General features: G+C 39.5%; 1 protein-coding gene across 2 annotated transcripts in view; it reads right to left on the bottom strand.

Annotated features, from left to right (window-relative positions):
- The window catches only part of gnai1 (guanine nucleotide binding protein (G protein), alpha inhibiting activity polypeptide 1), a 48,602-nt gene extending 31,822 nt beyond the window's left edge, over nucleotides 1–16,780 (bottom strand). Inside the window, exon 1 of one of the 2 annotated variants that reach the window (XM_061911989.1) lies at nucleotides 16,378–16,780. In XM_061911989.1, coding sequence (XP_061767973.1) covers nucleotides 16,378–16,495 — 118 coding nt within the window. In that variant the 5' untranslated portion in view covers nucleotides 16,496–16,780. The remainder of the gene's footprint in view (nucleotides 1–16,377) is intronic. The other variant, XM_061911990.1, reaches the window with a different exon arrangement.
- Between the last annotated feature and the right edge of the window lie 3,027 nt (nucleotides 16,781–19,807).

Genomic DNA, 19,807 nt, shown 5'->3' on the forward strand with positions numbered 1-19,807 from the left:
CGAGGTAATACAGCCGCCATTTTCACTTTCAACACATTACAAACACCGGGACTCAGCTCTATTATTTTCCGTTTTTTTGACTATTTTTTGGAACCTTGGAGACATCATGCCTCGTCGGTGTGTTGTCGGAGGGTGTAACAACACTAACAGGGAGGGATTCAAGTTGCACCACTGGCAAGAAATCTGCCGCCAGACCCCCATTGAATGTGCCAGAGTGTCTCCACATTTTACCGGCGAGGCTAAGACAGACATGGCACAGAGATGTATGGATAACCTGCAGATGCATTTGCAATGATTAAGTCAACTAAATCACAAAGGTGAGTTTTGTTGATGATGTTGACTTATGTGCTAATCAGACATATTTTGTCGCAGCATGACTGCCAGCTAATCGATGCTAACATGCTATGCTAATCGATGCTAACATGGTATTTACGCTAGCTGTATGTACATTTGAAACTAGATACCCACATTTAATGCGAAACAAACACTTACCAATCGACGGATTTAAGTTGCTCCAGTGTCACAAGATGCGAAAGTCCTGATCGTTTGGTCCGCACATTTTACCGGCGATGCTAATAAGGCAGCCATGCTATGGGCCACTTCATTAGGTATATTCATGCTATGGCGGAATAGCGTCAATAGCTATTCGCTCAATAGCTTCAGTTTCTTCTTCAATTTCGTTTTCGCTATCTGCCTCCATACTCCAACCATCTGTTTCAATACATACGTAATCTGTTGAATCGCTGAAATCCGAGTCTGAATCCGAGCTAATGTCGCTATATCTTGCTGTGGTAACCGCCATGTTGTTTGTATTGGCAGCCCTGTATGACGTCACAGGGAAATGGATAGTGGCATCGCAAATAGCGAAAATCAAGAACTTTAAAGCTTTTTTTAGGGATATTCCGGGAGGTGTAAAATTTGGAAAAAAATTTGGAAAAATAAAACAAGCCACTGAGAACGGATTGTTATTGTTCTTAACCCTTTTGAAACTGTGATAATGTTCCCCTTTAAGTACAATGGTGACATCCGCAGCACTCCACCTGACCCGTCTCTCACTATCCCTGTCTTTGCCAACAACAGTTAATAAAACTATAAGTGATGTTAAACAATCATTTATACGTTGTATATGTAGTTCACATTGTTTTCTGCATGTGAAACTATAATTTTTTTCTGTAACATGTAGAAGTGTTCTGATCTAATATTGATATCGGCCATCGGTCTGATATCTGCAAAAAAACAAGTATGGGAAGATATTGACTTGCATGTAAAATATCAGATACATTAAGCCCTGAAACAAGCAATCCTGCAGCATGTTTACTTGTGCAAAACTGGACAGCCATTTAACATCCAGATGTCCTCCTTATAAGCATACAAGGTTGGTAATTTCATATAATTTAGTCAAGTCATTTACAAAAAGTAAAGGTGGTAGTCTATGGAAGTGGTTCTCAACCTTTTTTCAGTGATGTACCCCCTGTGAACATTTTTTTTAATTCAAGTACCCCCTAATCAGACCAAAGCATTTTTGGTTGAAAAAAAAAAAGAGCTAAAGAAGTAAAATACAGCACTATGTCATCAGTTTTTGATTTATTAAATTGTATAACAGTGCAAAAATATTGCTCATTTGTAGTGGTCTTTCTTGAACTATTTGGAAAAAAAGGTATAAAAGTAACTAAAAACGTGTTTGAAATAAACAAGTGATTCAATTATAAATAAAGATTTCTACACATAAAAGTAATCATCAACTTAAAGTGCCCTCTTTGGGGATTGTAATAAAAATCCATCTGGATTCATGAACTTAATTCTACACATTTCTTCACAAAAAAAGAAATCTTTAACATCAATATTTATGGAACATGTCCACAAAAAAATCGAGCTGTCAACACTGAATATTGCATTGTTGCATTTCTTTTCACAGTTTTGTTGAAGTATTAATCAATAAATATATTTATAAAGGATTTTGTATTTGTTTTTATTTTTAGAATATTTTTTTTTTAAATTCATGTACCCTTTGGCATACCTTCAAGTACCCCCAGGGCTACACATACGCCCATTTGAGAACCACTGGTCTATAGGCTACTAGGACTTAGAAGCTACACAACAGCTAAGCTCACATTTGCACACAAGTACAAGCCAGACATATATAATAATTGAACATTATACAATATGATCCAATACATCACATTTCTCAATATAAACAAGTATCAAATAATTGTAGTTGCATATTACACACGCAACCGGATTAGAAAGTATCCAGTAATAAACGCATCATTCAATTTACTGCATTACGAGCTTATTTAAATTTCTGTGGCCATTAAGTGTTGCCAAAAAATATTTACCGCTCCACTTCAACTTAAAGACAGCACAAGTTCGTTCTAAACAGTTAATAATAAATTGTTTAGTTTTTCACACCTAACATTGTTCTCTGTTTGATTGTTTTAACTTGATCAAACCTTTTCTAAAGTTCCGTAGTTTCAAGACTATATAGCGCACCGGTATACAAGCCGCCTCCAATACATTTCAGGGAATAAATATTTTTCCATATTACCCGCACTGGACTATAACAGCAGATATATACAGAACGTTGCAAAATGAGTTATATAATATATAATACCTTAATTGTTTTCAAACGATGCCTGTAAAACAAAAGTAAAACGGCTGATCAAACAAAACAGAAGTCATTGTCATGGACCACTAGCTATGTAAGCCAGCTCTCCAATCAGCCTAACAGACTCAATAACTCCACAATGGCGTTTTGGTGAATTTACTGAGGAATTTGTGAAAGTGAAACAATACAAAAATAATGCCATTGTAAGTTGATAATACTAACAACTAACAAAGACACTTGGATACCTGTTAGCATATTAGCTTTTGCTGGCGAAACTAGCTTCATTACATTACGATTGCACGTACAAATATGCATGAAAACACTCCGACAAAAAACACACATGGGACGATTCATAAATACAAACAGTTTTAGTTCTATTGTTACAAACGTTGCTTGTAGTGATGAATGAAGAATCCTTTCCAGCGAAAACGCTATTAAGTATAAAGAGTTGTTGTTATATTCAGGCATGTGAACAACCTTTGTGAAAAAGAGAGGAAAACTGACAAAAAAGAAAGGAACAAAGTGCTTCAATGCAAGACACAAAATAACATTTTGAAAATCCAGACTACATTTCCTGCAATTGGGTGCATTTGTACACTACATTTTATCTTTAGATTTATCATCATCTACCATCCTCTTTTGGCTGTTTTCTGATAACTACATGTCCCAGAGCCTTTTTTTTTTAAAATAATAATTTACTAACATTATTATCATTGAAAATGTAATGTAAAGTTCTATAACATGCATGCAAAGAACTCAGAAAACGTTCCCATTTGGCAACTCTATCCTATAGCCACGCCCCTTTGGGTATTATACTTCCGGTGTTATAACCCCTGGCTACGTACATCACGTCAAAAATATACCTTCTCGATGGCTAGTAATATAAATGCTCGAGAACTACAACTGGTTCGGTTTTGGTTTTCGTGGACATTTCAAATGCCTGAATATTGTAAAACTTACAAACTGTCAGTCTTGCCACTGACAGTTTGTTTGTGTTTTAGTTTTTCCTCTGTGTGTTTAGTATTTCCTGTCCTTAGTTCCTGTCACCACTTTTATTTGGGTTCAGCTTCCTGTTTGTCTCCCTGAGTGCTTTTTTTCCCCTCAGCTGCGGCTGATTGGCACCTGGCCACACCTGGTGTCAATCAGCCCACTCCTATTTTACCTTTTTTCTTCCTCCAGTGAGTTCTGGATTATTGTCGCTCTCGTGTCATGTCGATGTTGCTCTTGTCGTTGCTACCTGTCGTGTTTTGTCACTGCAGCGTTGCGGTAAGCTTTAATTAATTGCTTACTGCCTTTTGTTCCCTGCTTCCAAGTTTGTTTTCATATTTCATGTACAACTTCTGTTTCCTGCTCGAGACCTGCTAGCTTCCACGCTACGTCTTTTTGTTTTTGCTAGCTTCCATGCTAAGCTCTGTTTATTTTCTAGTTCCCATGCTAGATCTTTTCGTTTGTTATCCGCCCACGTGCGCGCTTTTTGTTTGTACCCTTTGTTCGTTTTTGTCTTAGTGTTTTAAATTAGATCATGTTTTCTCACTCCATGCCTGCCTCTTTCTCTGCATCCTGGGGTTCGTCAACAACTAACTCTGACACAAACGTTGCTTAGAGCACTGAATGACAAATATTTTTATGTAGAAACGCTATGGATGACTTAAAAGACAAAACTTCCCGTTCAAGTCTCTAAACTGAAGAGCCCTGCAGCACCTACGGTGAGCAAAATTGTCCAAAAAAATGACGCCATAGCACAAACAATACCACACCTTTTCAGTGTATTTGCTATTTTTTATTTTAACTGCTTGCATTGTCACCGTCAGCGAAAAAAAACAACTAATTAGCAGCACCATTTTATAGGCTGCAAGGTTGAAAGTGTAGGAAAAAAGTAGTGGCTTATAGTACAGTATTAACTGTATGTATGATTCCTGCTGATAGCGTATTGTATCAATATTTGTATTGGCCAACCAATTTTTCATATGTGTGAGCAAACACCAAAACCCCTTGAGCATTCATGTGAGTGACGGCAGACGTGCACACTGTTATGCGCTTATCTTTTTATTCTATTTTTTGCGCGGCCTAGATCTGCCGTGCGCAGAGGACGCGTGAGCAGTGTGCAATTGCACAGGCGCGTACCTTAGAGCATGGGTGTCAAACTCTGGCCCGCGGGCCAAATGTGGCCCGCCGTGTAATTTCATTTGGCCCTTGAGGCAATAACAAAATAACATTAGAGCTGGCCCGCCGAGATTATACAGCGGCACCGCATTCACCGCTTATACTCATACTTGCCAACCCTCCTGATTTTCCCGGGAGACTACCGAAGTTTAATGACCCTCCCGAAAATCTCCCGGGGCAACCATTCTCCCGAATTTCTCCCCGGACAACAATATTGGGGTCGTGACTTAAAGGCACTGCCTTTAGCGTCGTTACGTCCGCTTTTCGTCTATACATACAGCATGCCGGCCAAGTCACATAATATATGTGGCTTGTACACACATACACACACACAAGTGAATTCAAGGCATATTTGATCAACAGCCATACAGGTCACACTGAGGGTGGCCGTATTAACAGTTTTAACACTGTTACAAATATGCGCCACACTGTGAAGCCACACCAAAAGAGAATGACAAACACAATTCGCGAGAACAACCGCACCGAAACACGACATGAACACAACAGAACAAATACCCAGAACCCCTTGCAGCACTAACTCTTCCGGGACGCTACAATATCCACCCCCGCTACCACCAAACCCCGCCACCTCATTATTTTATTTTCAAATGTATTAGCAAGTGCAAAAAGTTAATGTTGATATTTACATTAGAAGGCTGCAAATAGAAAAAGAGGCATTACATTTTTTATTCAAACTTTATTTCTGAGATGTTTTTTCGTTTGTTTTTTGAAAGTTGATTTTGCACTATTAGGTTGTATAAGCGTTGTTTAAGCAAATCAGTGTAACAAACTGAGCAATAATTAACGTTTTATTCATTCACTTTCTCTAGCTACTTCAAGGCTTGAATGTTTGATTCATTCCTTATTGTTATTTTACTTTCAAATTTATTATTGGCCTGTGGAAAAAGTTGATTTTGATATTTACCTCAGAAGGCAGCAAATACAAAAGAGGCGTTCAATTTTTATTTAAATTTTATTTGAAATGCCATTGATATTTTTTAAATATTATTATTATTTGAAACTTAATTTTACATGTCACTATAAAGTTATATAAGCCTTGTTGGTTCAATATTTAATGCAAAACTTGTTTGGGTCCCTATTAAAAGGTTAATTTGTTCAACCTTGGCCCGCGGCTTTGTTCAGTTTTATATTTTGGCCCACTCTGTATTTGAGTTTGACACCCCTGCTTTAGAGGGAACGTTGGCCAATATTCAAGGTTCCAATAACGATATATCAGAAATGAAAAGTTGTGTTGGGACACTTTCAATAAAATGTGTTGATATGTTTTGGTGACTGAAATTAATTAATTGGAATAACATTATTTCTCAGGGGAAAAAAATCCTGATTTCATACTATTTGGGTTTCATCTGATCTTTAGGAACAGATGGCAAAGACTGAAGTACATTGTACATTTCATATTTTGACAGTGTGGTTCTGTCTCAAATGTGTTAGTTACTGCACTGACTCGGATTGACAATTGCAATATTTATCATATTCTTCATCTTCTCTTCTTTTTCATTCTGAATTGCAACCACTCAAGTAAGCCCCTCCCGTTTTGCTACGCAGCCAAGATGGTGACTATTGTGGTGACTGCAACTCTGCAGTGTGAGCGCACGTACAAAAACTAACTGGGAATGAGACACAGCTTATTTCCGCAGGGCGATGTGAAGAACGGGATAATTGGAGGACTGCGATGATGAGAGCCAAATAAAGACGGAGAGCCAAATTCCCTGAGTGCCAGCTGGCACGCGGGAACGCGTTCACTTGTCGTTTTACTGCGACCGTCAGGCACTTGGAAGGACGTTTAGCCCAGTTTTTCACCAGCACGACTCTTGTCCATTTTAGGATGCTCCAGATTACACGTGCGTGCTGAATGAACTAAATTAGCTTGTTAGACTATTTTACAATCAAGCAACTACTTTGGATAGACTCAACAGCACCCCAGCTAGTTACAGCCAGGTACTGCACTCTTTTTTGCCTCCATTGCCTGAAATCCATCCATCCATCCATTTTCTACCGCATATTCCCTTTTGGGGTCGCTGGTGCCTATCTCAGCTGCAATCGGGCGGAAGGCGGGGTACACCCTGGACAAGTCGCTATTACCTGATATCACCAATTTGTGTGCAACAGAGTGTGGATGTGGCGAGCGTCACACTTTAGGTGCCTCTCACTGTATGATGATGCGTAGTATTTAGTAATGTTCCATTCAAGGTTTTATGCTACTGATTCCAATCCTCCATGAGTGAGATCGACCGATACTAATACCGATCACATGTATGAACTGCTATTTTTTCCTGTGTATTTACGGTGAGTGCTATTGACAGTTTATCAATATCAACACATTTAACAATTTTTTTTGTTTTGATTTTTTAAACATATAATTGTTTGATGAAAACAAAGTCAATAGGACACAATAACTAAACCAAAGTAAAAAAAAAAAATGACAGAATTTTACGATCTATAAGTTGCTACATTTTCCCCATGCTTTGACCCCTGTGGCTTATACAAAGGTGCGGCGCATTTATGGATTTTTTCTTCGCTATCTGCTAAATTTTGGAATGGATTCAGCAAAGAAATCAAACAACGTACTAAAATGATCCACTTTAAGAAACTGTTCAAACTCAGTGTTTACAAAGTACAAAGAAGAAAAATCGTGACAGACATTAATAAAAAAGGAGAACATTTTATTAATTTCATAAAGGATGAATAAAGAAATCAATGACTTTTCTGTTTTGTCTGATCAGCTGTTTTACTGCTGTGTCCGAGGCAGCTTTTGGAAGCAATTAAGGTAAGTAACCAAACATTTATAAAAGTGGTTTACTTTGTTCGATCCCGGTGAGGCGACCGCATATCTAGGTGTCCTTGAGCAAGACACCGAACTCCTAACTGCTCTGGATGAGTTATGGTTAGCGCCTTACATGGCAGCTTTCGCCACTCCTTTTTTTTTTTAAACTAGCTTACCTTTTCGCTTAGCATGACTGCTGCTGGCGTGTAGCATGTTTTGTGCTCCAGTGATAAAGTACTTGATAACGATACTTTATAGTCCCAAGTTACTAAAAAATGCAGCTTATTTTCTTTAAAGGAGGAGCTTATTAATAGCTTAAAGGAACGGCTCCATACTGTGTATGGAGAGACACAATTATCTGTCAGCCGAGGGACTAAAAACAAATAAAGTGTGAGTCATAGTGGCTCAACAATTGTCGTCCTCATAATAAAAGCAATTTCTCGCATTAAAAAGCATTAATCGGCCGATACTGATTTGTGGCTGATCGACCAGCACATATCTTTTGATATTATACTAACATTGGCCCCGCTAACACAGCACACCGAATCTGATTTTGTTTGCACTCAAATGACACAGTTCTGTTTTTTTTTTTGCCAGTCCTAAGCCTTCAAAGTGCTTCAAATCTAATCTTTTCACATGGGATTCAGGTCCAAATCCAATTGGAATCTGATCTTTTCAAATGTGACTTGAGAATAAACGGAAGTGCGCCCTGAATGCTAATTGACTTTTGGGTCATCTTTGGGGGAGTTACGTCATTTGTGTGTTGGGGAAAATACGCAGCGCACCAGCAGAAAAGGATACGTCATCACAACTTCCGGTTTCGTTCTGCAGAGTATTTTTTCACCCACCAAATTTTCAGTGCACCACTCGTCAAAAGTGGGCCAACATTTGGCAAATGTAATAAATGAAAATATATACACTTACTATATTATATACTTTGATTCAGAAGAAAGAGTGATTGCTAAAGGACTGGAATTGACATTCTGGGGTATTTGCTTGAATGTTATGTACATTACGCAAGTTGCTTACGTATGTGAATTGAAAAATGAAGCAAACGGAGATCCATGCTGATGTTTGTGTTGCCTCTACTTGATAGCCATAAAAAGATTAGAAACCTCTCAAATATAATGTTAAACAATATACAATATTATATGATATATTAATTAAATGTATTTGTCAGGTAAAAAACACTCACTTTTAAGGTGTGGAGACTTATTTTTTTTTGTAGTAGGAGCAGCAGCGATTTCCTTGTTCATTTACAGAATCAGGTCAACTTCATTGTTTTCACTTTATGAGACTGCGCACTTGACTTTGAGGACACATTGAGGCATTATACTGGAGTCTAATAAAGATCACATTTTACTTCCATTGTAAACAGTCAGCTAGAAAAAATCTGATTTGGAAAAATGCGATTTGGGCCACTTTAGCCTGCGTTCTAAACATAATCATTGTGTTCCATGTTATTTCTAAAACCAATGTTGTCGGTGATGTTCTTTTTCCTCAAATTTTTTGCGCTGTGGAAGGCGGCTGCATCTCTAGTAGCTCTGTAGTTCTAGATCTTTTTAAAGGCCTACTGAAATGAGATTTTCTTATTTAAACGGGCATAGCAGGTCAATTCTGTGTGTCATACTTGATCATTTCGCGATATTGCCATATTTTTGCTGATAGGATTTAGTAGAGAACATCCACGATAAAGTTCGCAACTTTCGGTGCTAAGAGAAAAGCCCTGCCTCTACCGGAAGTCGCAGACGATGACGTCACATGTTTGATGGCTCCTCACATATTCACATTGTTTTTAATGGGAGCCTCCAACAAAAAGTGATATTCGGACCGAGAAAACGACAATTTCCCCATTAATTTGAGCGAGGATGAAAGATTTGTGTTTGAGGATATTGATAGCGACGGACTAGGGGGGGAAAAAAAAAAAAAAGTTAAAAAAAAAAAACGCGATTGCATTGGGACGGATTCCAATGTTTTTAGACACATTTACTCGGTTAATTCTGGGAAATCCCTTATTTTTCTATTGTGTTGCTAGTGTTTTAGTGAGTTTAATAGTACCTGATAGTCGGGAGGGTGTCTCCAAGGGTGTGTTGACGCGCAGTGTCTCAGGGGAGTCGATGGCAGCTATGGACGGCACAAGCTCAGCTTTTCTACGGTAAAAACTGACTTTTTAACCAAAATTTTCCCACCGAAACCTGCTGGTTGACATGTGGTCGGCATCCATGTTCTCGTGACCGCGCTCTGATCCATAGGAAAGTTTCAACTCCAGGAATTTTAAACAAGGAATCCCCGTGTGTTTGTGTGGCTAAAGGCTAAAGCTTCCCGACTCCATCTTTCTACTGTGACTTCTCCAATATTAATTGAACAAATTGCAAAAGATTCAGCAACACAGATGTCCAAAAACTGTATAATTATGCCGTTAAAACAGACAATATTTAGCTGTGTTTGCGCAGCGCTCATACTTCCTAAAAACGCGTGACGTCTTGCGTACACGTCATCATTACACGACGTTTCGAAGACGAAACTCACGGGAAATTTAAAATTGTCATTTATTAAACTAAAAAGGCCGTATTGGCATGTGTTGCAATGTTAATATTTCATCATTGATATATAAACTATCAGACTGCATGGTCGCTAGTAGTGGCTTTCAGTAGGCCTTTAATGTTATATTTTATCTTTGTATTTTATCTTTAATTATTATTAGTGTTTATTAGATCTTATAAACTTTTATTTGATCTTTTTTAGGTTTTCCTTGAAGACAGTGAATCTCTGTACATATCCAAAGGATACTTTTGGCAGTTTTAAAAGACCAGGAGCCAGCGTTCTTTCTTATTCAATAGAGGAGCTGCTCACTTTTTTTTCTTTATTTTAATTTTCCTGAACAAATAAATGGGTTGTACTTGTATAGCGCTTTTCTACCTTCTAGGTACTCAAAGCGCTTTGACACTACTTCCACATTTACCCATTCACACACACATTCACACACTGATGGAGGGAGCTGCCATGCAAGCCGCCGACCAGCACCCATCAGGAGCAAGGGTGAAGTGTCTTGCTCAGGACACAACGGACGTGACGAGGATGGTTCTAGGTGGGATTTGAACCAGTGACCCTCGGGTTGCGCACGGCCACTCTCCCACCCACGCCAAATCAATAAAGTTCTACCCATCTATCTATCCATCCATCCATCCACCCATCCCTGTTGACACGGATTTCCCATACTGAGCTTCGTAGCCTATATAACTTAAATGTGGCACTTTTTGGTGGACGACTTTCTACATTTTTAATGCTTAGATTCTCATTTTACACACCCCTCTGCGGCCGGACCTCACCTAAGGAGGTAACCTGAAGAGGCCTCGGTGTTACCTGGTTACCACGGCGGACATGATCGAAACACAAGCAGCCAACGAGAAGAGGCAAGGCGCCCTGACCTGGCACGCTGCGATCATAACCAAAGCAGCCGCATTCCCAGAAAACAAACAGAGAAGCCACGTGATGAGCCGATGAAAACATTTCCAAGCGGCTGTGTACAAACTTGCCGGCTGTAAGTCAGCAAGCTTCCTTTGGCCTCCAAGCACCTGAGGAATGTTGACTACCTGCAAAATATAATTGCCAAAAGTAAACGAAAAAAAGTGAATCTCCTGGTGCACGTCTGTACTTTGGGGTTGAGGTATTGGTATTCGATGAAAAGCCCCGTCCTGGTAACCCACATACCGCACTGCTGTGTTCATGTCAACATTTGCAAGCACGATGGAAAAGTTCCTCACCTGTGCTCTCTATTTGCAAGCATAACAACATTTTCCCCCGCATGAAAACAATCAAGTCCATCAAAACTAAACATGGGATTCTGATACAAATGTTAACGTTTCATTTGATGTAACTGCCCATCATGTACAGGAGTCATGTTTGGCACAACCAAGCTTATTCTGGGGAAATGTGCAAGCTGGCGAAAAACTTCACTTCATTGGGCATCGTTCTACACCGGAACAGACAAAAGGATGACGCCTCCATTGTGGAGGGGATTTAAACAACACAAATGATTCCAAGGGGGCAGCTCTGGGAATAAAGCCAGCCTATGTCGGACCTCTTCAATTCAATGTTTTTTCTGCAAAAAACACAAGTCAAAAATCCTTAAAAAGAGGTGTGTCCTAAGTGTGGCCAATTGCAGCCCACATGTCATTTTTACTGACGCTCGGCACATTGCAAAGATAGAATGAATTTGTTATTTATCGGCTTTATTTAACTGCCAAAAATGTTGGAGATGTTCTGCATGACAGGAGCGCTCTGCTGTTACAGCAATAGAGCTTTGTTGTTTTTAAGGGTCTACTGCAAACACCGTATTTATGACAGGAGCTATCTGCTGTTTTGAGGACCTACTGTACTTGAAAATAAAAAACGATTTTCTATATGACAAGGCACTTTGTGGTTTTTAAAGACACCAAAGATCAGTAGCCCTCTACTCTCTTTAAGGGCCAACTGCAAAACATGTTGATCAAAGATCTTCTGTATGACAAGAGCGCTTTGTTGTTTATAAGAACCTAGTACAAACACAGTAAAGATTGTATTTATGTCAGAAGCTCTTTGCTCTTTTTGAAGACCTACTGCAAAAAATGTTAGTCAAAGAACATCTATATCAGGGGTTCCTAAACTTTTCACCTACAAAGGGGGCTGTGCCCCACTCAAATATTAAGACTATTAGTAATCTTACTTAATTGTATTAAGTAACTATATCTAACCTACTTACATATTTCCACCTTGGCAAATGATATGAAAGCATGTGTTAATCACAAAGCTTATGATTTATTTAGCACATAAACTTTACGTTTAGGTCGAGTTAGTTAGAAAAAAAAGTACTGCATTAGAAGGGACTCGTAAATAACTGACAACAATACATTTAAAGACAATTATGTTTTGCTAAAATAAACCAAATTAATAATTAATACTTTCCCTGAATAAACTGTCAATACATTTAAAGTGCAAATGAAAATACAGCTTCAGCACTTTAGTCATAATTTCTGCGATTATGAAAGGTATGACTTCAGCTGCAAACTTCTTCTGTTAGTTTGGTACAGTCATTACTGCCACAAGTGGTGGAAAAGTGTATTACAACTGAGTGCCGATGTGGCCCACACGAACCACAACTGAGCTTTATTTTTAAGAAACACTGACAAGGACAATTTTTTTGCGAGGACCTAGTGCAAAAATGCCAAAGGTCCGATATATTTTGTTGTTTGTAAAACAATAACAATAAAAGTTATTCTATTCTATATGACAGGCGTACACTGCAGTTTTAAGGGCCGACTGAAAAACATGTTAATCATCCATCCATCCATTTTTTACCACTTGTCCCTTTTGGGGTCAAAGATCTTAGACAAGACAGTAGTGTTCTGCATTTTTTAAAGGCCGACTACTAGGAGTGTGGGAAAAAAATCGATTCGAATAAGAATCGTGATTCTCACGTTGTGCGATTCAGAATCGCTTCTCATTTAAAAAAAAATTATATTTATTTTTTATTTTTATTTATTTATTTAAAATCCAAAAAAACAATACACAGCAATACCATAACAATGCAATCCAATTCCAAAACCAAACCTGACCCAGCAACACTCAGAACTGCAATAAGTTAAGTTAAAGTTAAAGTACCAATGAGTGACACACACTAGTTGTGGTGAAATTTGTCCTCTGCATTTGACCCATCCCCTTGATCACCCCCTGGGAAGTGAGGGGAGCAGTGGGCAGCAGCGGTGCCGCGCCCAGTAATAATTTATGGTGATTTAACCCCCAATTCCAACCCTTGATGCTGAATGCCAAGCAGGGAGGCAATGGGTCCCATTTTTATGGTCTTTGGTATTACTCGGCCGGGGTTTGAACTCCTACTGATCTCAGGGCGGACACTCTAACCACTAGGCCACTGAGTAGGCCTAATAAATAATAAACAGAGCAATTGAGAGGAGACACAAACACGACACAGAACAAACCAAACGTAGTGAAACAGAAATGTATATTATCAACAACAGTATCAATATTAGTTATAGTTCAGCATAGCAGTGATTAAAAATCCCTCATTGACATTATCATTAGACATTTATAAAAATATTTAAAAAAAGAACAATGGTGCACAGTGGCTTACACTTGCATCGCATCTCATAAGCTGGACAACAAACTGTGTCCAATATTTTCACAAAGATAAAATAAGTCATATTTTTGGTTTGTTTAATAGTTAAAACAAATTTACATTATTGCAATCAGTTGATAAAACATTGTCCTTTACAATTATAAAAGCTTTTTTTTTTTTTAAATCTATTACTCTGTTAGCATGTCAGCAGACTGGGGTAGATCTTGCTGAAATCCTATGTATTGAATGAATACAGAGTCGTTTTGAATAGGAAAAATATCATTTTAGAATCGAGAATTGAGTTGAATCGAAAAAAATCGATATACAATCGAATCGCGACCCCAAGAATCGATTTTGAATCGAATCATGGGACACCCAAAGATTCGCAGCCCTACGGACTACAAAATATGTTGATCAAAGAGCCTCTGTAAGATTGTAGCTCTGCTGGTTTTATTAGCCAATTGCGAATAAAATGTTTGTCAAAGATGTTATGAACACTTAAAGGGAACATTATCACCAGACCTATGTAAGAGTCAATATAAACCTTGATGTTGCAGAAAAAAGACCATATATTTTTTTAACCGGTTTCCGAACTCTAAATGTGTTCATTTTGACTAATTAAATGCCTCTATTATTCGCTCTCGGAGCGATGACGTCACATAGATCAATCTGCCATTTTCTCAAACACATTACAAACACCGAGTCAAATCAGCTCTGTTATTTTCCGTTTTTCGACTGTTTGCCGTACCTTGGAGACATCAAGCCACGTCGGTGTGTTGTCGGAGGGTGTAACAACACGATCAGGGACGGATTCAAGTTGATTTACGTGGAGTGTGCATCGATTAGCACGGCATGCTAATCGATGCTAACATGCTATTCAGGCTAGCTGTATGTACATATTGCATCGTTATGCCTCATTTGTAGCTATATTTGCATCCAGCCTTTCCCTCCACCCACATGTAATGCCAAACAAACACATACCAATCGACGGATACAAGTTGCACCAGTGTCAAAAGATGCGAAAGTCCCTCGTTTGTTCTGCACATTTTACCGGCAATGCTACGACAGACAGGGCACAGAGAAACGTGTGGATATCCTGCGACACTCAAAGCAGATGCATTTCCAACGATAAAGTCAACGAAATCACAAAGGTGAGTTTTGTTGATGTAATTGACTTATGTACTAATCAGACATGTTTGGTCGCGGCATGACCGCCAGCTAATCGATGCTAACAGGCTATTTAGGCTTGCTGTATGTACATTTGTAGCTATATTTGCATCCAGCCTTTCCCTCCACACACATTTAATGCCATACAAACACTTACCAATCGAGGGATTTAAGTTGCTCCAGTGGTCAAAAGATGCAATCGTCGGTTAGAAGGCGATCGCCGAATAGCTTCAATAGCTATTTGCTCAATAGCTTCAGTTTCTTCTTCAATTTCGTATTCCCTATCTGCCTCCACACTCCAACCATCCGTTTCAATACATGCGTAATCTGTTGAATCGCTTAAACCGCTGAAATCCGAGTCTGAATCCGAGCTAATGTCGCTATATCTTGCTGTGCTAACCGCCACGTTGTTTGTATTGGCATCGCTAGATGACGTCACAGGAAAATGGACGGTGGATTTACAGATAGCGAAAATCAGGCACTTTAAAGCCTTTTTTCGGGATATTCCAAGATTGGTAGAATTTTGGAAAAAACTTCGAAAATTAAAATAAGCCACTGAGAACTGATTTTTATTGGTTTTAACCCTTCTGAAATTGTGATAATTGATAAAATGCGGAGGCACACCCCCAGCAGAAAACATTAAAAAAATGAAACTCAGCAGCCGATATTGACGATAAAAAGTCGTTCTCACAATTGTTGGATATGAATTCAAACCATTAACAACTTTGCATCCCCCATTGCTCTTGTCTCAAAGTAGATGTACTGATTTGTATTGGTTTTAACCCTTCTGAAATTGTAATAATGTTCCCCTTTAAATAACTACTGCGGAAATGCTAGTCAAAGACATTATGTTTGAAAAACGGGACGGCGTGGCGCAGTGGAAGAGTGGCCGCGTGCAACCCGAGGGTCCCTGGTTCAATCCCCACTTAGTACCAACCTCGTCACGTCCGTTGTGTCCTGAGTAAGACACTTCACCCTTGCTCCTGATGGCTGCTGGTGAGCGCCTTGCATGGCAGCTCCCTCCATCAGTGTGTGAATGGGTAAATGTGGAAGTAGTGTCAAAGCGCTTTGAGTACCTTGAAGGTAGAAAAGCGCTATACAAGTACAACCCATTTATCATTTATTTATTTAAAAACAAAACCCTTTGTCGACTGCTCCCTCGTTTTGAACTGAGGTCGCGGACGTGGACAAGTTGAAAAACTTATTCTGGTGTTACCATTTTGTGGTCGATTGTACGGAATATGTACTGAACTGTGCAATCTACTAATAAAAGTATCAATCAATCACAATAGTGTGACGTCATTAATGAGCGACATTTGGCCCGCGTGCCGCCAGTTGATGATTACTGTCTTCTACCGGACTACAAACAACTTTTGTCGGACATACTGCGCTCAAAGTTATCAAAATGGAAGTTCGCCAAAAAAAAGAACGATGTAAAAAATGACAAAAATGAATCCCCTCGACGTGGCTCATCATGGTCAACGAGGGCGTAGCTCGCCTGCCTCGCCGCCGCCCACCGAGCCGCTCGCACCGGCCTTTACTTACCCAGCAGCAGCAGCTTGACCTCCCGGGCCGCCTTCTCGCCGTCGTCCCGCAGGTTCTTGTCGATCATCTTGCTTCTCTCCACCGCCGCCTTGTCCTCGGTGCTCAGCGTGCAGCCCATCCTGGCCAGGTGCTGTTTAAATGTCCTCACTAACACATCCACTGCTGACTACACTCACGCCCTTTCTTCGATAAAACCCCTCACACGGTCGATGTCCTGGTGAGAGGATGTGGACTCCTTTTTTTTTTTTTTTTTTAAACCAAAAAAAAAAAAAGGGTCTTTTCACGGCCCGCGGGGATACTCAAGAGGTGGTATCCGAAATGGAGCTCATCAGGCGGGGTAGAGATCCTCTCTCGCCGCCATACGTTGCGGTTGTGAGCGATGGGCAACTTCGCGCTTCTGTTCAGCAACCGGAAATACACACACTTTTCCGGGTTGCTTCAGAATAAAAAAAAAAGCCTGCGATCATCATCATTGTTTATGCAATCGTGCTTTTTTTCACGTAACAACTTCATTAAATTGCCATTATGCTCTCTGTAATGTTTGATGTTGAGAAGGGATAGCCACGTTAGACGTCACATTAAGGCGACTTTCTTGACAGGGGGAAGACGCAAGCAATTGTAGCCGTAAGTTTATTTTGAAACGAAATGCTCAAGGCGGTTCAAACATCCTAGAACTTTACTTACGCAATTCATGATAACACGAACATTAAACATACTAAACCAGGGGTCGGTAACCTTTTTGGCTAAGAGAGCCAAGAAGCCAAATATTTTGAAATGTATTCCCCTAAGAGCCATATAATATTTTTTTTAACACTGAACACAACTAAACACGTGCATTTTTAAGTAAGACCAACATTTCCAGAGTATAATATGTCTCTTATTCTTTGTATTAAATGAAGTTAACTGTGGAGGGGGCGTGGCCTGCGGGCCTGCAGCAAAGCGGGATGTTGCCAGGACCAGCCTCGAAATCAGCGACAGGTGCGTAGATGGCCCACTTGGGCCTTGTTATCTAATCACCTGTCGCTCTGTTATAAGCAGCAGCCAGGAGGAGAGACGGGATTGAGGCTGGAGCCAGAGCGCGAGTGAGGACGAAAGAGAAAAAGACAATTGCTGGGAAACAACTGAGAGAAAAATAAAACAAAACAATATTTTAACCCTAAAACAGGCTCTTGGTGGTTTGAAGAACCCCAAGGAGGGCAAGCCCCACACTAACCGATAATAAATAAATTACTTCTTACCATTAACGCAACTTCTTGAACATAAAAAAAGCATGAGAATGTTTTATATTTTGAACGTTATTTTTAACACTGTGATTAGAAGTGGAATTATTCATTACTTATCCTGTCAAGCAATGTCAGCTCAGATTTATCCGAGAGCCAGATGCAGTCATCAAAAGAGCCACATCTGGCTCTAGAGCCATAGGTTCCCTACCCCTGTACTAAACTATTTAAATATGATTAATATATATATATATAAGGCTTCACGGTGGCAGAGGGGTTAGTGCGTCTGCCTCACAATACGAAGTTCCTGCAGTCGTGGGTTCAAATCCAGGCTCGGGATCTTTCTGTGTGGAGTTTGCATGTTCTCCCCGTGAATGCGTGGGTTCCCTCCGGGTACTCCGGCTTCCTCCCACTTCCAAAGACATGCACCTGGGGATAGGTTGATTGGCAACACTAAATGGTCCCTAGTGTGTGAATGTGAGTGTGAATGTTGTCTGTCTATCTGTGTTGGCCCTGCGATGAGGTGGCGACTTGTCCAGGGTGTACCCTGCCTTCCGCCCGATTGTAGCTGAGATAGGCGCCAGCGCCCCCCGCGACCCCGAAAGGGAATAAGTGGTAGAAAATGGATGGATGGATGGATATATATATATATATATATATATATTTATTTATTAGGGGTGTGGGGAAAAATCGATTCGAATACGAATCGCGATTCTCACGTTGTGCGATTCAGAATCGATTCTCTTTTTTTTTTAATTGATTTTTTTTTTTAATCAATCCAACAAACCATCCATCCATCCATTTACTACCGCTTATTCCCTTTTATCTCAGCTACAATCGGGCGGAAGGCGGGGTACACCCTGGACAAGTCGCCACCTCATCGCAGGGCCAACACAGATAGACAGACAACATTCACACTCACATTCACACACTAGGGCCAATTTAGTGTTGCCAATCAACCTATCCCCAGGTGCATGTCTTTGGAGGTGGGAGGAAGCCGGAGTACCCGGAGGGAACCCACGCATTCACGGGGAGAACATGCAAACTGGGATTGAACCCAGGACTGCAGGACCTTCGTATTGTGAGGCAGACACAGTAACCCCTTTTCCACCGTTAAGCCCTCCAACAAACCAATACACAGCAATACCATAACAATGCAATCCGATTCCAAACCCAAACCTGACCCAGCAACACTCAGAACTGCAAACAACAGAGCAATTGAGAGAAGACACAAACACGACACGGAACAAACCAAAAGAAGGGAAACAAAAATGAATATTATCAACAACAGTATCAATATTAGTTACAATTTCAGCATAGCAGTGATTAAAAATCCCTCATTGACATTATCATTAGACATTTATAAAAATAAAAATAAATAACAATAGTGTCACAGTGGCTTACACTTGCATGGCATCTCATAAACTTGACAACACACTGTGTCCAATGTTTTCACAAAGATAAAATAAGTCATATTTTTGTTCGTTTAATAGTTGAAACAAATTTACATTATTACAATCAGTTGATAAAACATTGTCCTTTACAAATATAAAAGCTTTTTTCTATAAAAAAATCTACTACTCTGCTAGCATGTCAGCAGATCCCGCTGAAATCTTATGTATTGAATGAATACAGAATCGTTTTGAATGGAAAAATGTCATTTCTGAATCGAGAACCACGTTGAATCGAAAAAAATCGATAAATAATCGAATCGCGACCCCAAGAATCGATATTGAATCGAATCGTGGGACACCCAAAGATTCGCAGCCCTAATATATATATATAAATATTTTTTTTTTACAAGAAGCTAAAATTAAATACATTTAAATAGTACAGCTGTGCCATCATACTAACTTAGTAGTATTTGAATACAATATAAAGTGTTCACATATGTTTAACAAGAAGCTAATGATAAAAACAATCTGCTTCCTTATTTCTACTCCTTTTCAGACATGTTCTATTATCTAATGTAACACGTGCTTAAAATAAACTATGTAATAAGAGACCTGAGATTGATTGAAACATGTATTAGTAGATTGCACAGTACAGTACATATTCCGTACAATTGACCACCAAATGGTAACACCAGAATAAGTTTTTCAACTTGTTTAAGTCGGGGTCCACGTTAATCAATTCATGGTAATGGTAAGATACGTTATACTTTTTTGACAATGTAACATTAAAAGATGAATGTCCAGTAGGTTGCTATG

The sequence above is a fragment of the Nerophis ophidion genome, linkage group LG10, assembly GCF_033978795.1.
Source record: "Nerophis ophidion isolate RoL-2023_Sa linkage group LG10, RoL_Noph_v1.0, whole genome shotgun sequence".
Classification (NCBI taxonomy): Eukaryota; Metazoa; Chordata; class Actinopteri; order Syngnathiformes; family Syngnathidae; genus Nerophis; species Nerophis ophidion.